This window comes from Nylanderia fulva, unplaced genomic scaffold, assembly GCF_048542155.1.
Source record: "Nylanderia fulva isolate GAGA-0341 unplaced genomic scaffold, ASM4854215v1 Scaffold67, whole genome shotgun sequence".
Classification (NCBI taxonomy): Eukaryota; Metazoa; Arthropoda; class Insecta; order Hymenoptera; family Formicidae; genus Nylanderia; species Nylanderia fulva.
The window spans coordinates 75,006-94,555 of NW_028190775.1; the positions used below are offsets into that span (position 1 = coordinate 75,006).

The 19,550-nt window shown below is 28.7% G+C and overlaps 2 protein-coding genes across 4 annotated transcripts; both read right to left on the reverse strand.

The window, feature by feature from the left end:
* Positions 1–3,336: 3,336 nt before the first annotated feature.
* On the reverse strand, positions 3,337–12,401 carry LOC114928249 (serine/threonine-protein kinase dyf-5). Of its 3 annotated transcripts, none has more exons than XM_029299335.2 (10): positions 12,285–12,401; positions 8,916–9,200; positions 8,464–8,585; positions 7,158–7,370; positions 6,600–6,947; positions 6,213–6,377; positions 5,896–6,027; positions 5,309–5,551; positions 4,288–4,505; positions 3,337–4,082 (listed from the first exon to the last, which is right to left on the reverse strand). In XM_029299335.2, exons 2-10 carry the CDS (start codon positions 9,069–9,071, stop codon positions 3,970–3,972), a joined length of 1,710 nt encoding a protein of 569 aa, XP_029155168.1. In that variant the 5' UTR covers positions 9,072–9,200; positions 12,285–12,401; the 3' UTR covers positions 3,337–3,969. The 3 variants fall into 3 exon arrangements, with proteins under 3 accessions (XP_029155168.1, XP_029155167.1, XP_029155166.1); XM_029299334.2 differs by having other exon boundaries at positions 3,338–4,082; positions 5,273–5,551; positions 8,916–9,197; XM_029299333.2 differs by having other exon boundaries at positions 3,338–4,082; positions 5,273–5,551.
* Positions 12,402–13,705: 1,304 nt separating this feature from the next.
* On the reverse strand, positions 13,706–16,861 carry LOC114928247 (Yip1d-interacting factor 1). The gene is made up of 4 exons (XM_029299332.2): positions 16,632–16,861; positions 16,281–16,375; positions 14,897–15,232; positions 13,706–14,375 (listed from the first exon to the last, which is right to left on the reverse strand). Exons 1-4 carry the CDS (start codon positions 16,660–16,662, stop codon positions 13,845–13,847), a joined length of 993 nt encoding a protein of 330 aa, XP_029155165.2. The 5' UTR covers positions 16,663–16,861; the 3' UTR covers positions 13,706–13,844.
* Positions 16,862–19,550: the final 2,689 nt, after the last annotated feature.

The window sequence follows — 19,550 nt, forward strand, 5'->3', positions numbered from 1 at the left end:
GTAAGAGTTAAAAAAGTAAAATAAAATAAAATAAAAATAAAATAAAAATAAAATATAGTAAGATTTTTGAAACAATTTTTTCGTAGACTGAATTTTTTTCTTACATCTATATTATCACCATTTTAAGTATCATTAATTAATGTTTACGAAATAAATACCTCTACTATCAAGAGCATGAATGGCAAAATTTTTAAAATAATTTCTTCTCTTTCGTAGACTAGAATATCATCCTTATCAGGCCATTTCCATCTGTTCTCCATCTTTAGAACTATAAAAATGATATACATAAATAGAAAAATAAATATAGCAATTGAGTTGATTAAATTAATTATAATAAAAATAGTTTAATTATTTGTTATATAAAATAAAATAAAAAGTGCATGGCGAAATAGTCCAGTCTATTTAACACTCAGTATTTATTTTTTCCGAGTAACGAAATAAGGGGCAAGTATCATTTAGGTTGGATATAATATCGTCATTCAATATTATTTCTTTTCCACATAAATAAGGAAGACAAACAATAATTGTTGGTAGTATTTAAGAATAGAATAAATGAACGCTAGAGTGAAATAACGATTGTTTGTTTTTATCTTAGACTTTTATTAATAAAATGTATTTGACGAAGTTATATCTATCCGAGTAAAAACCATTATGTATCTAATTTCGTCATACCAAATTGACATCTCAAAAATTGAAAATTACTTTAATAAACGCAAGATAATTCTATGACGAAATTTAATCTTAGTATTGTAAACTCTATTAGCGTCTTGGAAAAAATTATTTTAAAAAATCGAAAAATTTTTTACACATGTAAAAACTTACAATCACTCCGTAAGCATTCTCACTTAATTTCGTCAATGTGACGAAATAAGAGACACGAGGTAATTTAAGGACACATAATTTCTTCACCCACTTTATTTAAATAAATAATGTGAAAATTGGAATGAAATATTTTCTATACATTATTCAAACTTAATTTATGTAAAATTATGAATACAAAACTGAATTTACTTACCAATCGAAATCTGAAACCTTAAGATACGTCCGCTCGTCATTAAGTCTTGTGCGTGACTGCCACTAGTACGGCGCCGCGGCGACTCCGCGTTAGGATAAACGTTTTTCTATCCTTATTTTTTATACGTCTTTCGGTTCAAAATTTCCATATTGAGACGATGAATAGTGTTCAAATCGTTTCAAATCGGAAAATAAAGTCGATATGCGCGAGATTGCTTAATTTACTTAATTTTAAGAAAACTTGACAAAATTACGCCACTGACAAAGTTATAGCCGTTTACTTTATAGAAATTTATCACTAGTAACGCCAATTTATCACTCATTTCGAGTACTTAATTACTTATTTTGAGTACTTAAATTACTGTATATCAGTATTTTAAGTACTCGAAATAAGTGATTAATTGGCGTTACTAGTGATAAATTTCTACAAGGGCTACCAGATATTTTGATGGTAAAAATATTAAAAATCTCCTAATACATTTGTAATACGTATCGATATGTACTAAAGATGTTTATTTTATAGGAAAGAATTTATGCGCATTTTTTGATACAATAGTTACCAGATCTTCTGGAAGACATGACTCTTTCGCAAAGAAGAGTTATGTATTTTCAGCAAGATGTGACATCATCGCATGCATATCGAGACGTCACGAATTTCTTAAATGAACGATTTCCTGTGGTCGATGAATAGCATAACATGGATCAATTAGATTAGAATTAGATTAGAATTGGCCCGCACGCGGTACGAGAAGCTTTTCATTTAGAATTTTAGAAAAATAAGAAAGAAAGAAAAATGTAAAAAAAAGTGTTTTAATATTTTTCATATTAATTGTTAACAGTTCATCTGATCTAACACCGTTAGATTTTTTCTTTGGGGTCATCTGAAGAAAATTATTTACGAACAAGAGTCTGCTGCACCAGAAAAAATCATTACTAAAATGCAAATAGCTGTCCCAACAATTGATGCACCAATGTTCCGACGCGTGCAAGAAAATTTAATTCTTCGTGCGAAAGCATGTATTGAGGCTGGCGGAGGTCACTTTGAAAATTTAATTTAAAATGTCCTTTCTAAGACTACCAAAACAGCCCTTTTCAGGACTACCTAAATAGACCTCTTCAGAACTACTAATTTTTGAAACGTTAGGAAGCTTCGTAAAAATTAATAAATATTGCTTCCCCATGTTCCTCCATTTAATAAAATATTAAATAGGATTATGAAAAAAGAATGAAAAATATATCTTATAAAGAAATAAATATTTCTCTATTTTTTAATATATTTTTTGAGCATAAAGTTGTTTAAATATTTAATTGTTATACTAAATTCCACTCAAAAACTTTATTACTTCTGTAACTTGATAAAATCACTCGTAAGAAAGATTCAACAAGCGATACGTTTTAAGGAGGAGGGGGTTACACCTACCTCCTTTATAGAAATTTATCATTAGTAACGCTAATTTATCATTTCGAATACTTAAATTACTGTACATCAGTCTTTTAAATACTTGAAATAAGTGATTAATTAGCGTTACTAGTGATAAATTTCTACAAGGGCTGTGAGTCGAAAAAACATATATTTTTAGGAATTTTTTTTAAACTGAAAGATTTTTGAAAATAAATGATTAATCATTCAAATGTGTACATTTTGAATATTTTGTAGTATTTTTTTATTACAAAATATAAAAAACAGAGATATTAGCGATCTCCCCGAAAGCATTTTTTGTAATTTTTTTGCGGTGACCGCTGTAGCTTTTAGCTCGTTCGTCTGACATGAAAAATTCGAGCGAATTTAGTTAGTATATATATTATAGTTTATCTACTGCCCAATCGTTCATTATCTCGAAAAATTAATTTGGGACAAAATGGCAGTTGTTCAAAGTTAAAGTATCGATTTTTGATAAAAAAAATCGTTCATTTTTATCTGTAAAAAACTACGGAACGAAAAACAGCAACGATCGGGCACTAGATAAACTAATAGGTATACTAACTAAATTCACTCGGATTTTTCATTTCAGATGGACGAGCTCAAGTTACAGTGGTCACAGCACAAAATACTTACAAAAAATGCTCTCGAGGAGATCGCTGATATCTTTTTGTTTTTCTTATATTTTGTAATAAAAAAATATTATAGAATCTTCAAAATGTATACATTTAAATGATTAATCATTTATTTAAAAAAATCTTGCAGTTTAAAAAAGATTCCTAAAAATACATGTTTTCTTCGACCTCACAGGTATATATGTATATAAGTATAACCCTTTAAGATTTAAGCATTAATATATAGATTATTAAAAAAAAAACGGATTGTTTAAAAAATAATTTTTGTAAAACATATATAGACCCTCCTTTTTTGTGTTTATCAAAATTTTCTTCTCTCCGTTAAAAATGACTGACCTTCACCCTTTAATATTATTAATATTATTTATTTTTTAATGTTTATATAATATTTTTTATTATATTTTATATTATGTTTCTCATTCTAATAATATAATATTTGCGTACATTCGTATATAAACAAGGTGTCTGGTAATAACTGTATCATATCTTTCGTGTGCAGATAGAACGAGTTAAACCAAATAGGATCTTTACCTAGTTTTGTGATTTGTTTGCAATAATTTTTGAGAAATTAATTTAAATAAATCAGTTATTACCGGACACCCTGTATATAAGTGATAAAATATATATATATATATATATATACCTATATATGTACATGTGTGTTTGTGTAGGATGCGGTTCTATATATTTCGCTCTTGTCTCATCGCTGTTTAATATAAGCGATTTCATTTAATAAAATCGCAACACAGGAAAGGGGACGCATATATTTTGCTTACCCGCGTCCTACCACAATGGAACGACAACGGTCGTTCTATCACAGTTAAAATTCGCTTAGAAAAAAGACCACTATAATAAATTCTCAACATGGAAAGAGGGAAAAAACAAATCTTTCTACAATGATTATTTGAGGTATTTAGCTGCCCAATCCGTTCGGCCATAAGGTCCGCCACTGGCTTTCGTGTTGAAAACATTTCCAAACAAGTTCGGTTGAAACGTAGGCTTATTGGTAGGTTCTATCGAAAAAAATCGATAATGCTTAATATTTTGCTAATTCCAGAGGAGTAAATGCATCTTCTTGTCTCTCAGATATTTGACATTATAGATAACGTGCATTTGTTATCTGGTCTAGGTATGCAAACCTTTGCACTAACATTAATAAGAAAAAGTGCACAACTTCTTGAAGCAAGAGAAGTGCATTAAGTTACTTAAAATACTTACTAATATTTTGAGTACCGTACACGCTGGGATAAGGTAATCTCAAGCTTTGTTCGGCAATATAACGGTTTCGTGCGAGATAATGCTGCCTTGTTTGATTCTCAATACTATTTTTAGATCCCCAAAAGGAGTCTGTAAAGTCCTCATATTTGTTGGATGTTGCCTGACCGATGAATCCATTTAATAGCAGTTTCGATCGGTTGATATCGGAATCTCCATTTCTTGAAAATAAATAATAAAGAAAAGCATTATACTGTAGACAAGCAAGCCGCAACATAAATCATGTGATAAAAACGATATGGATGATTTATTGTCTATTTTGAATTTATACACAATGCATATTACACAAGAATATTCAATATAGCTGAGAAATATATGTTTGTTGTTATTACTCTCATATATGTTTTAGTTAGAAAAAATCGTTCCATTTATTCCTAATATATATCTACTGCCATTTAATGAACGCAACAGGCACAATGTCGAAAATTCGATGATCAGAATGATGATTGTCAAGATATATCGCAACGCGTTGATTGTGTATAATGTGAGCAAAAGTGTTTTGTCCAGCAAATTCATCATTATGAAACGTTTTAGATATTGGTCACAATAAAACAAAATTTGACATGATAGATATAGAAAATGTCTCAATATAATATGGAGAGCCAACAAAAAAATTCGACAAGCCGATCCAACAAACACGGAGAAGCTTAAGAAAACATTTAACGGGAATGAGATTCTTGTCAGCGCATTGGTTAAATATTGCATAGCGATAGTCAAAACTCGATAGTCATAAATCGATTTACAAACGATCGTGTCGCAAGATTGTATTGTTAAAGAATAGTTCTCTTCAAGCGACGCAATTTCAAGTAAATTTATCGAGTATCCACGAAATGTGTTTTGTCTGATGTGCGACCACACCAAGAGACCGATTATCAACACTGTGTACGCGATAAGGACTCTTTCGACCGGTTTTCGGAACATAATATACCTGGATGGCAAATTTGTGCTCTGGCCTGCGACATACCGAGCCACGCTGAGGTAGTGTTGCTTCGCCGAGACTTTACGTGAGTTTTTCATCTGATTGGACTGGTTTGATTGATTCCACATTCTCGACGGCGGTTCGTTCCACGTTGGTAGAGTCCAATTAGCATTGCCATGCTTCAAATTATCGGATTGTTGATAATTGGCATTCCAATTCACACGATTTTCCTTATATACGCGATCGGGGATGAGCATCGCGCTCGAGTTCTCCGGGACAACTTTGCTTCTGATAATGAGATAATCGAGAGATTAAGTCGGTTAATTGCGAAAGATAGTATATAAAGGATCCCGCATCAAATATAGGATTTTAACTTTCGGTAGAATTGGTTGTTTTTTTCATATGTTGTAGCTTATGTCCTGAACAAAAGATGTAATAGCCTTAAAGTTAAATATTGGATACTTACTATATAATAGATGTTTACTGATTTACAGCCAGTCAAATTAGGAAAAATTAAGACTTTGTGAGTTGTTTGACTGGTTGTAACTCGGCAACTATCGAAGTAATTCTATCGAAAGTCAAAATCCTACATATGTGCGGGGTCCTTTACTTAGAAAATTCGTGCAACCTACCCTAAAAGTTCGGCAAAATCGTCCTCATCGCCTTTGGAAGCGTTGCTATCATGCTTGAGACTATTGTGATTATTATGATTTAATAATGGCAAAGCAATCTGCTGCTGCAATTCAACCATTTTTTCGGGTGCTCTATAAATATTAAATTTTAATTTTAATATCTAAAAACTCATGTGAAACTGTTTATCAAAATCTTTTCTTCTTAATTTCAAAGTATAGAATATTTCTTTAAATTGTAATATATGCATTTTAGAGTTACACAATAATCGAATGTACATGAAAATTCTCGTTGATTAAAATATGTCATAGTATCTTACCTGGATTGAACCACGTTGTTAACAAGGTCTTCCTGAGAATAATTGTATTGTTTAGGCGCAGGTGGTGGAAGATTTATTTTGTTCATGGCGAGTTCTCGTTGAGATACGACACCAATTTTTTTACTATTAATGATACGCGGATCGCCGACTTGAAAATATGGATACCTGAAGATATAACAATAGTCACTATATATATTGATAAGAATAAATAACAAATAATAGTTAAAACCTTTTGGGCTACTTAGGACATCATAATTTCGACAACATTATCTGCTTCATAAGTAAATATGTGTTTATATTGATTATTTTACGTTTTTATTCTTCTTTTTAAAAGGCTTATCTTCTCTCTTTTAATTAGTTACAATATTTTATGTAAAACATACATACCTAAGCGATTGCTGCGCTGTTGGTCTCTTTATAGGATTCCATTGTAACATATCTTCCATGAGTATGACTGCTTCTTGACTAGCGTTCGGTATTAATACTCCTAAGGAGGTGCGCGTAAAATTCGGAAATTTAAAATTCATAGCCGCGGCCAATTGGTATCCCTCCGGCCAATCCTCTTTATCAGGTGTCCCGATTACGGAGCATATTTTAAATATTTCATCGATCTCGCTCTTCCCGGGAAACAAGGGTCTAAACGTGTACAACTCGGCCATTATGCAGCCGACCGCCCAAATGTCGATCGGGCTGTTGTAAGTTGTAGAGTGTAGTAATACTTCTGGTGCTCGATACCTGTGTATATATATATTGTTTCATTTTAATCAATTAGCCGAATATTGTGCTAAAACTCGGAGAAATTATTTCATACAAAAATTAAAAGATTTCAAGGATTAAAAAATTGAAAACCTTCAATCTTAACCAAGATCATTTTTCAAGGTTATTTAAAAGTCAATCTAGAATAGTTTTTTTTTAATAGAACCGTACTACTCGTGAAATTATTACCATCTCGTTGATACGTAGTCCGTATACGGAGGTCTCGATCGAATCTCTCTCGCTAGCCCAAAATCAGCAATCTTTACTAATTCGGGTCCCATGCATAATAAATTTTCTGGCTTCATGTCGCGATGAAAGAAACCATGTTTATGCATGAAAGCAAGACCTTGCAATACTTGGTACACCATATTCCTTATTACTGGTTCGGGAAAGAGTTTGTCCCTGTGATACAAATGTTCTGAGTATAAATACGAGACCAAAAATAACATCCTACAACTAGTTACAGTTACAGTTATTTCATTGAAAAAGTAACTAGTTACAGTTACAAGTTACCGATTTTAAAAAATAACTAGTTACAGTTACAGTTACTCAAAAAGTAACGAGTCGTTACTTTTCAGTTACTTTTTAAAAATAATATACATTATTTTAAATATAAGGAGCTTACATTTTATGCACAATCACAGTCAAGTATTTAAAAAAATTCTTTAATGTAATAATTGATCGATTTGCTTGCGACTATGCAATTACCATCAATGTATGAACCCAAGGAGAACAGAAAAATCAAAATGATGTCAATTTGATGTCATATTGACTAAATTTATGTCATTTTTTGGTCAATATTTAGTCAATATGATGTTAAATTGACATAATTTTGATCTTCTGTTCTCCTTGGGGAATGACCTTTATATACAACAATAACAATAGTTAGTAACTTACTAAATGGTAATCGCAAAGTCGCAAGCAAATCGATCAATTATTACATTTAAGAATTTTTTTAAATACTTGACTGTGATTGGTCGATCTTAATTATGTGTTATATTATTTTATGTACACTAAATATATATGAGAATTGTAGGTAAAAGATTAAATCATATGAAGATCATATTTAAACAATATAACGGTTATCATACTTGAACGATACTTTTAGCGTATGTTTCTGAAAAAGTAACTTATAAAGTAACTGTTAAAATAGTTACTAGTTACTAAAAAAATGTAACTAAGTTACAGTTACAGTTACAGATAGAGAAAAGTAACAAAGTTAAGTTATAGTTACCAAAAAAAAGTAACTGTAACTGTAACTTCGTTACAAGTAACTCGTTACTTCCCAACCCTGGAAATTTATCACTAGTAACACCAATTAATCACTTATTTCGAGTACTTAAAATACTGCTATACAGTAATTTAAGTACTTTTATATATATATATATATATATATACATATATATATATACATACCTGTCCTTCATTAATATATACCTATATATATATATATATATATATATATATATATATATATATATATATATATACATACCTGTCTTTCATTAATTGGTAGAGATTTTCCTTCATGTATTCAAATACGAAATATAACACGTCGTTCTCTCGTATAACTTCTTTAAGCTTTACCACGTTTGCATGACTAAGTTTTTTCAATGACTACAATATAAAAAAGAAAGAAGTGAAAAGATCAAAATTATCTGTAATAATTGTTGATTTGATTGAAAAATAAGAGATTGCGAAAAGAAAAAATAAAAGAATTATTTTCCTAATTATGTGGTTAGATTATATTATAATTAACTGTTTTAATTATATGTATATATGTATACATATCTCAGCACATAAATATATTATTGTTTATCATTAACACTATTGAATATTACATACTGTCCTGCACACATCATTTTTGTGATGTGAATATTTATAGAGATTTTTGTTTTTCAAAGTAATAAAAGAGATTTTCCAATTAACTATGTAATTTAAACGTACCTTTACTTCCCGCAGATTCATAGCTTCCTCCCAAGAATAATATTTTCTCTTCATTCTCTTTATAGCTACCTTCTCGCCTGTATCAATGCGTTCTCCGAGAACAACGGAACCGAAGGTTCCATCGCCCAATTGATTCAAGGTTATATATCGATTCATGTTTTCACTTACGTAATGTTTAAAAATTTTTATACCACTCGTGTTCTTACGTTGTGGATCCCAGCATTATAATCGGTACATATTTAAACGCCGCCGTCGAATGACAACGTCGCATGTTCTTCGAATCTACTGTAATCATAAAAACTGAAGATGTTTTTCTGACTTTTAGAAACAAACTGACTTTAGAGAACTTTTTCTGAAGCCTAAATTTAATAAAACATATAAAAACATATAATTTTGTAATCTTTAAAATATATAAAAATTAAATACATAAAAATTATTTTTAACTGACAAAATGTTATTTCTTATAGATTTTTCCAAAATTAATTTTATTTTTAGTCAGTTTGGTCAATTACTTAACAACCTTGTTTTTAATTTAGACTGACAATTTACAATTTATTTTGTTTTTTAATTTTATCTTTATTTGCTCTCTTTTAGATCGTGCAACTTTTGTCTGGAACATTTTTTTGAAAATGCGAATTTATTTAAAAAATGTTAAAAATACAAGGTGGGCAATTAAAATGAGACACCTTAAAGAGAAGAATACTGCGAAGAGAGGAATGCTTGTAGCGTTAAGTGGATCGCAGCCCTAATGTATTGATGAAAATTGTTTTGTGGCGGGAAATCGTTTTCAGCATCCAAAAATTTATAAGAAATATCCTGTCTGGTTTAAAATAATGAAAAAAATTCTTTTGTAAACTATAATTTTAAAAAGAGAAGAAAAGCTCTCTAGTCTCAAATAAATAAAAACTTAAAACTTAAAATCAATATTATTATTAATATATGTATTGAGTTATATAATTTTATTTCATATAAATGTTTTAAAATAAAATTCATCATTGTTTTATTAGGATAGGAAATAGAGACTCAATATGAATGCAAATTTTACGAACGTAGAAAAAAAATCAATAACATAAAATATGCTCATTTGTTATTTGTCTTCTTTAATTAACTCATTAATATGTTAATTTATTTGTCTTCTTTAATTAACTCATTAATATGTTAATTTATTTGCAAAATATTTATGAAATATCTGAAAACTATTCAAAAAGCACGAAAAGTTTTTTGACAGGATTTATACTCTCGCAACAATTTAAATTCTCTTTGGAATATTCTTTTTCCAATTTATTTTAAATTATAATCAAGAAAAGGATTATGTAAATTTAAATTATAAACTGTGCGTATAAATTTGAATGAGTAGTAAAACTACAAAAATTCCAACGCTTATATGTAAGCTCCTATAACCTCAAGCAAAGTATTTAGAGCTTAATTCAAAGGCACACGAACGAGTATTTTACACACATAAATAAAATAAAGGCTTATAATGTCAAATAAAAGTTAGTAAACTTGGCCTATAAATGAATATATACTTAGTGCGAGTTATTCGGAGTATTGACTCTATAGCGGTAAAATGAATATTTGATAATCCGGCATTCTCTGCCATGAGACTCCAAAGACACCGTTGACAAGATGGTAGAGAAACTTTTATACCATTCACGTCAAAAGGAATTTTAATCCAATAATATGTCAAACAACCTAGGTACGATTTTTAATGTATTTTTACGCAATTTCGTGGAATTTACGCGCTTTTTAAGATTGAAAATAAATGAATAATTATTTTAGACAATTGTTTCCTTATGTTGAACTTGCTTATAAAAAATCGCACGACACGACCCTAAACTCGCTCGACACTACTTTTGCACGTGTTATATATATATATACACGATAGCCCAATTCTACGACACTTACGAACAACACCTACAACATGTAGGTATATAGAGCAAAAGAGACATGTAAACGCAATCTAGGACACCACTCTGTATATGTCGCTCTGAGATTAGCATTTTCTTACGGTCGCATGCGAATAATCTTCGTGTGGGCCAGACATGCAAGAATATAGATTTTCTTGGATGACGTTACGCGATCTGATCGCTAACCAACTATAAAACCGTCGTTTTATAATTTTCTATTCTAATTCAAGGACTAAAGGAATTTTGATAAATTTTAATTATTCTGATACTTCGAAAAAACTTATATCTCATCCTAGCGAGAAATGATAGATAAATCGACGTCGATTCGACCGGTACGAAAATATTGTAATAACAATAGTTTTTAAATTATAAATGTTATATATAATCTCCATATTTAGACATAGTAGAATCTTGAGAAAATTAGATTTACTTGCGATAATATTAAACACAATAATTAATATACATTGCTGTAATATATCATAATATGCCTAATTCGAAACATAGATTTTAGGGAAAAAACAGAAAAAACAAAGTTTTGATTTATTAACAGATCCAAAGAATGTTGTAAAAATTAATTTTACAATATTTTTATAAAAAATAATTTAATTAATTTTATAATATTTTAATACTGTTATTACTTTTCTAAAGATTAAAATTATTTATAATACACACATATATATATATATATATATATATATATATATATACAGGGTGTCCGGTAACTAACAGACCAATGATTAAGGGCAGATCTCTGGCCAATTTGGAGACGATTTTTTCTTAGCAAAAATGTTGGGAAGTCAATTATTTTCGAGTTATAAGCGATTGAAAAAAAATAGGTTTTTTTAAAACTAAACGTTTTGGAGTTAAAAGTCTAACATAATTACATTCTTCAGTTAATTTCAGGTAGAGTTTACTATAATAAAATTTTAATTTGAGGCTTAGTTATAAAGATACATAATGACAAATATTGGAAAGTTGTAAAACATGATGATCTTTTTCGACATTTTCGCTGAGGAAAAATCGTTCCCAAATTGACCAAAGAATCCATTTGTAATCGTTGGTCCGTTAGTTACCGGATACCCTTTATATATATATGTATATATATGAAAAATAAAAAATAATTATATACAAAAAATTGTATTTTTTATAACAATTTTCTACTCTATTATTTTTTAAATTCACTTTTCTTGTGAATCCGTTTTCTTCACAATAAGTAGCACAAAATTTATTTAGCATTAGATGCACGATTAGAATCATTGCAAAATGGATCTATAAGAAATTATATGTATCCTGATTTAACGCATGAAATGTTAGCCATCAGTTTCCAAGTGACACTGGAATATTACGCGATCGCGACAAAATCGAACCAAGATGATGACATTAGAAAATTAATAATGTGTTTCGTTTTCTGACGATGTTTTGTTATCATTAATCGTGCGAAAAGAATCGGAACTGTACTCACAGAGCAAAATGCGTAGATTCCTGAGCTTTCATGTACTTGATTATCTTCTTGCGTAGCTGTCATTCGCAACAAACTCTTAATCGAGCGGCCATATTTCGCGGTCGCTATGGCTACGAATGCTAAGTCAAACTGCCGCGCCGCGTTAGTCGCGTCATCAATAGCTGCGTTCGGAAATTACACTCCGACACGTCGGAGTATCATCCTATCTTTGTTTAACTTTCCGCATGTAACAAAGATAGAATGACACTCCGACGTAACGAATGTGATTCCCGAACGCAGCCAATCAACGCCAGTAGTCTTGCGCAGAATAGGGAAAATACGAATTAGGATAAGAATATAGGAATTAGAAATTGAGATTAAATGAATAAAATATGAATATATAAGAATTGTGTCATATGTAGCCATAACGTAAGCAAATATATAAAAAAAATATATATATATATTTTTATTATAATAAAAACTATAGTTACGAGAATTATATATATAAAGCAAAGAAAAAGTAGCTATATTACAATCAATTATTTTTATTAGATTAACTTTTTTGCTACAAGGCATCCTAACAGGGAATTTAAATATTAAACTGATTATTCAAAAATCGAACGAATAAATAAAGAAAATAAAGAATGAGAAATATTCTGTAATATTTTATAAATGTTATATAATATTATATATTAACATTGCGGAAAATATATCAGCAAAAATTATTCCACAATTTAGGAGCGGACGTAGCGGACATATCTATATTATTGCAAATTTACGAATAAAATATAAAACGATAAAAAAATGGTATTTTGTCCGTTTATTCTTAAACGTTCTCACGTCATCTATCAAAAAATCTGATATTTGTTCTTTATTATCTTTTAAATTATAGATTCAGTGGTATAAGATTGAACATCTACATTATATTTTCTTCCTTTCATGAAATATTTTTCTTGTATTTCTGATCATTCAAATTGAGACAACTTATAGCCGATCTTCTGTTCCAGACTATTATTTACACCTCTTCAACTTTGTGAAAAAACTTAAAAATGATGCAGATCTCTTTTTCGTTATACTAGAATGACATCAGAAATATATAATACATAAAAATCTTTTAGAAAAATTTTTTCAATTTCTAATTTAAAATAGTTCGAAAACCTCTATTGATCCAATAAGAAAATGTATTTTATTGGCTACTTTCACTCGTCTCTGAGTAAACTACGCATGCGCAATAAAGTTACGTTTACACTACCTATTTAGATACATTTATACATGACCATTAAATAAGAAAAATTAAAGCTATAATTAATTAATTCGTTACATAATACGATGTATTTTTTTAATTTTACGCGTATTTAATCTATTTTATATATAAAACTAGATAAATATCTTACTCTCAAACTCACTTTTTTCCTCCAGAATTTTGTAATAACACAGTGGTATACTAATATCGAATTTTATTACAAAAATTGTACAGATGATGTTAGTAATCAAATAATAAATATACACATTTTCTCCTCTCCCTCATTGCATATGTTTGTTTTAATAAATTTCTTACACATGGGTATGTATGTATACCATTTAAATTAAATGATACGACAGCCACCACATCAGAATGGGTTGTATACCAGCTAGAAACAGTATAAAGTAAAGTCGCCTCTTATTTCCAGAGGCCGTATATGAACTGTGGCCTTGCGGAATGACTCTTAATTTTAACGATCGCATAAGAAAGACAGCTAGAGAAACGCTAAAGTATAATAGCATTGCGTAATAACCAAATTTTCGAAATAGCAACGATAATAGTAGGGCTGCATTAATACCGACATATTTATAACCGCAATACGCCAACAAGTCTAACGTTGTTAGACTCGTTTGAAGATTCATCACATACAGGCTCACGGTATGTACGAGCAATTCAATCACACCCCAAGCATGGGCAGAACTAGCAAGGATACCTAATTGCTCGTAAGTGAAACGTTCGTGCATACCTAAAACTAATCCCGCTGTAGCAACATATGTAAAAAACGCCATTGTAGGAATATACATATCTGGCGCGTTTTTCTCATATCGCGGTTGCAATGGTACGTCCTGTTCGTATTTTACAGACCAGTCCTGTAAGAATTATTGAGTTAGTTTAATACATTTAGTTGACATTTTAACACTTTGTTTGCAAACATGCAAATTTTATGTAAATATATTTTGTAACAGACAAAAATAATAAAATACAGATAAAATGCAATGTTCTCTCAATTCCACACGTAGAGATGTAAAAAAACGATTTCTTTTTCCTAAAAGTTTAAAAAATCATGTTTTTTATGATAAAAAAATTTTATCTTTTTTATTATTTTCTATATTTCATACATTTTTTAAAATTAATTTTTTCGAAAGTAATTTTAATGAATTAATGAGACTTTTGCAGCAAATTACAAACTTTGAATAATTGTCATCTATTATTCAAATATATCATTTAAAAAGTTAAAAATAATGAAAAATTAATTTGCAGTAATTAGAATATAAAAATATTACATATTTTAAAAATAACAAAATTAAAAAAAAACGAGGCTTGTTTATTTACATCTCTATTGCACACAATATTTGTTGTCTCTTCCAGTAAATATTATAAAAAAATTTACCTTATGTGTAAATGGGAAGAACAACAGCATTAACTTTGCGAAGACATAATCTGTATTTACAGCAAAGTAGTATTTTAATGCTGTAACTGGCACATATTTCTCAAGATGTTGTTTCCCAGTACCAACTAATGCATTTCCATATTGTACTGCCATGTTTGTGACCACAGGTTGAGCCAATAATTGCGTCGCAAATTGTGGGCTTGCAAATTCCCCACCTTGACTATCATTGAGTGGATAGTTGGACATCTGTGGATTAAACCCATACTGAGGTGGCGCCTGAACTCCTCCAGGAACATTAAAACCATATTCTGGCATCGCACCATTATTTGCAGGCACCTAATTAAAATTACCACAAATTAGGATGGAAGTTCAATATATAAATATATATATACACACAGAGTGTCCTGCAATGTGATGTCCATACTGAAACTGTATTCTTGGTGTCATTCTAAGTCAAAAAGTCTTAACAGACATATGCCCTAAAGTTGATTGTTTTAAAGTTATAGTGAAAAAAATGCAAAAGTAGTTATTTACTTATTTATATTTATAATTATTAATTATTATTTACTTATTTATCTATTATTTATTTTTTTACTGACAATGCAGGCAATTGTTTTTTGTAATGCCAGTCACAAAAGTTCGATTTTCGATTGTTGTTTGAACTGCGGAAAATAACTTATTTCTCAACAATTCAATGTATGCCTTACTTTACCACATTCGTGCAAGAACACCTTTATCATGTCATTTTGAACAATTTATAAAATAGTTAATTATTGTTTAATATTATCGTTCAATAAATAATATTATCTTCAAAAATTAATGTTTGTTCTTATTTTATGCAATTTTGTCGTTATAATTTTAAAACAATCAATTTTAGGGCATATGTGTATTAAGACTTTTCAACTTAGAATGACACTAATAACACAGTTTCAGTATGGACATTACATTGCGGGACATCTTGTATACAGGGTCGTCCTGAAAGTTGGTCAAAATCAGGGATTCGTTTGTGCTCGTCATAAGAATGAAAAAAGTTTTCATAAACATTAGTCCACAAAATGCATTTTGAAATATTGCCTCCGTGTTCGAACAATAATAATAGATTTCAATTGTGACAACAGATTACTCGATTGAGCTACTCATTGAACTCATTAATTAAAAAAGCACAACTTATAGTAAGTACAATCAAAACTTTAAACGTATTTATTCTTCAAAATTAAATGAGTAATTAAATGAATCGTAACTCCTTAAAGATATATTTTGGACTAACGTTTATGGGAACTTTTTCATTCTTATGACGAGCCCAATCCCTGATTTTGACCATTTCAGGACCACTTTGTATACACAATATGTGAAATGAGCAACACATGCAGTCCATGAAATTTACCTGTTGGTTATATACAGGCATATATGGATTCTGCGGCATTGGAGGAGTTGGTGCAGATAAACCAGCCGATGGATCTAATAATCTCTTCGGCTTTCCTGTCAAATCATAATTAATATATAAAATGTGTATAAGGATAATGATAAAGTAATGAGAAATAAAATTATCTTTATATCCAATATTTAAATTAATGAAGTCCATAGTTTTCTTGCTATATTCGTATAATTGTGTAAGAATACCATTACACGATACGAGAAGTACACATTCCAACAAAAGTAAAATTATCGATAAGCATAAAAATCTACTGATAGATCCAATAAAAGTTTACATCTGTCATTCATAGGTTACCCTCACCTCGACGTGCATTTGAGTGATTGTAATTCATGTTTCAGCGGCTTTTTTTATTTTATGTTCCAAGTGCTCTCCTAATAGTTCTGCGAGACAAGATACAAGTTCCCTCGCACCCACTCGATTCTATTTATTCATAAAGAATGAGATTAAGAACAATTTGTACTACAATACCATGTCGCCATGTTCTGCTCTTTGTGGTTCGTTGTTCGTTCATTCTGATAGAACCTTCTACTACAGATTTCTTACTGATTTCAGCGCCATACCGTAGTAGTGGCCAATGCAGTAACTATAAACTAGTTTTCAAGATAAAGCAGACATGATTCAGACCACAGATTAAGGGTCGACAGGTCGGTCGGCCAAACTCCGAATTGATGTTGGAGACCTCGCGCGGTGACAACGCGAAACTCCGATTTCAGTGTTGCCAACGCCGAGAAACCAATTCTCGGGTTTTATGTAGTGGTGCATGTCTGTACACGTACATACACCATTGCATTGCTCACGCGGATGCACCGTAGACAGACAAGGACCGATAATCACGTGTTCTCCTTGTTCCTCTACCGTGCCGGTATACGCGAGATGCCGCCTGAAAATGCTTTCTGGCCTTCCGTAGCAGAAGGCAGTAGCGTAGCAAGGCTAATAAGTACCTACTTTTTATAAATTTTATATATCCTTATGCACATATGTGCGTATATATATATATATATATATATATTATATAAGGGATATGTTGATTATTCTTGATTTCTTTTTGATTATTGATGCTATTGTATAATTTGCTCCAATAACTTATAACGTGAAAGAACGTACCGTTGAGTAATATATAATCAATGCAAGGATGTTCAGTATATCATCCAGTAAATTAGAGTTCAAATATATCAATATCAATTTTTTTATAATACAATATATATATATATATATATATATATATTGGAATATAGAAAAATGATAAAATATATTTCGGCGATTTAAAAATTTTTTAATATATTGAAAATATTTTTACTATATATATATAAGTGTAAAATAATTCAGAAAATAAATTTAATAAAAATCTACATACCAGCTGTGTGCATGTGTGCAATTGATTTATTGAAATTAATTTACGGAAGTATTTTGCATTTATATATTTATAGTGTGTGTAGTTGTAAAATGATTAAAATATTTTCAATATCAAATTTTTAAGTTTATCGCCTATATAAAAAATATATTTCTATGATTTTCTATATTCTAATATATTATAAAAAAATTGATATTGATATATTTGAACTCAAGTTTTTTACGTGATTAAATATTCTTGCATTGAGCCATCATACGTTACTCGTAAGTTCTTTCATATCTGTATATATATATATATATATATATATATATATATATATATATATATACACTTATATATATATATTATATATATATAATATTTCATTTATTTATAAAATACATTTTTAATTCATATTCAACCTGAATGATATTTTCTATATGTTTATGCTATCCTCCGATCTATCCCTAACAAATTAGGAGGTGTAATTGCATTATTATCATCAATTATTATCTTATATTTTTTACCTCTAATTTCTATAAAATTTAATTCATTATCATTTTATCCTTTAAATCAATATTTATTTTGAATTTTCATTAATATTTTTATTCTATTAACATGAGCAGGAGCTCAACCTTTTATCATTATTAGACAAATTTTATCATTATGTTACTTTCTTTATTTTATCTTATTACCTTTCCTAATAAAAATTTGAGATTTAATTATTTTTAAATAAATATTTTAAAATTTATTATTATAAATAAATTTAAAATATTAAAAATAATTATATTTAATATTTAAATTTTTTATAAATTACTATTAAATTAAGTTAATAATCTTGAATTTAAGTTTATGTTTTGAAAACATATTAAAGAAATTTTAATTTTCTATTAACTTTTAAACATTTAATTTTTTTTACTAAATTATTATTAATAATATAAATTTAAATCCAAAAATTAATAAAATATAAACCAAAATTATTGGTAAAATAATTTTCCAACATAAATATATTAATTTATCATATTGTATTCGAGGAAGTATTCCATGTATAAAAATTACTATTCTACATAAAATATTAATTAAAATAAAAGTTAAAATTATTGAATATTTTAATAAATTCCTAAATATATAAATTCTAATTAATCTAAAAAAATAATTATTCCATATTCAGATAAAAAAATTAATGTAAACCCACCCCTAAAATATTCAATATTAAATCATCTGACTCACTTTCGATAAAATCTATAGGACTTCGATTTAATTCAGCTAAAATCCTAATAAACACTATAATAAACAAAGGATATAAAACTACTATATATCATAAATAAAATTGATAATTAATAAAATCAAAAAAAGAATATCTCTCTCTTATTAATATAATAACTAAAATAATTAAAATAAATCTTACTTCATATGATAATATTTGTGAAACTGATCGTATTGCTCCTATTATTGAATAAATCGAATTAGCTGATCATCCCATAAAAATTATAACATACCCTCTAATAGTTATAAAAACAATTATTAATAAAATAGAATAATTTAAAAAATAAATATTAGTAATGTAAGGAAATACTAATCATATTATTATTAAAACAAATCTAATTATAGGACATAAATAAAAAAAATTATAATTAGATTTATATACATAAAATAATTCTTTATTAAGTAATTTAATAGCATCACTAAAAGATTGAAATAATCCTATAAATCCCACCTTATTAGGTTCTTTACGAATTTGTACATATCTTAAAATTTTTCGTTCCAATAAAGTTAAAAAAGCTACCCCAACTAATATAATTAATAACAAAATTAACAATCTTAATATATTTAACGCACTATAAAAATATAATCTTAAATTTTGACAAATTATTACTTGTATAACTTTT

Bases quoted from the DNA above. Each gene is read 5' to 3' on its own strand.
- LOC114928249 (XM_029299334.2), bottom strand. From the start codon at position 9,071: ATGAATCGATATATAACCTTGAATCAATTGGGCGATGGAACCTTCGGT. The intron at 7,371-8,463 runs GTATGTATATAT...TTTGTATCACAG, and splicing joins TACCAATTAATGAAAGACAG to GGACAAACTCTTTCCCGAAC. The intron at 6,378-6,599 runs GTATGTATGTTT...TTATATCTTCAG, and splicing joins ACAGCGCAGCAATCGCTTAG to GTATCCATATTTTCAAGTCG.
- LOC114928247 (XM_029299332.2), bottom strand. From the start codon at position 16,662: ATGAATTACAATCACTCAAATGCACGTCGAG. The intron at 16,376-16,631 runs GTGAGGGTAACC...ATGATTTGACAG, and splicing joins TCACTCAAATGCACGTCGAG to GAAAGCCGAAGAGATTATTA. The intron at 14,376-14,896 runs GTAAATTTTTTT...TAATTCTTACAG, and splicing joins TCTTCCCATTTACACATAAG to GACTGGTCTGTAAAATACGA.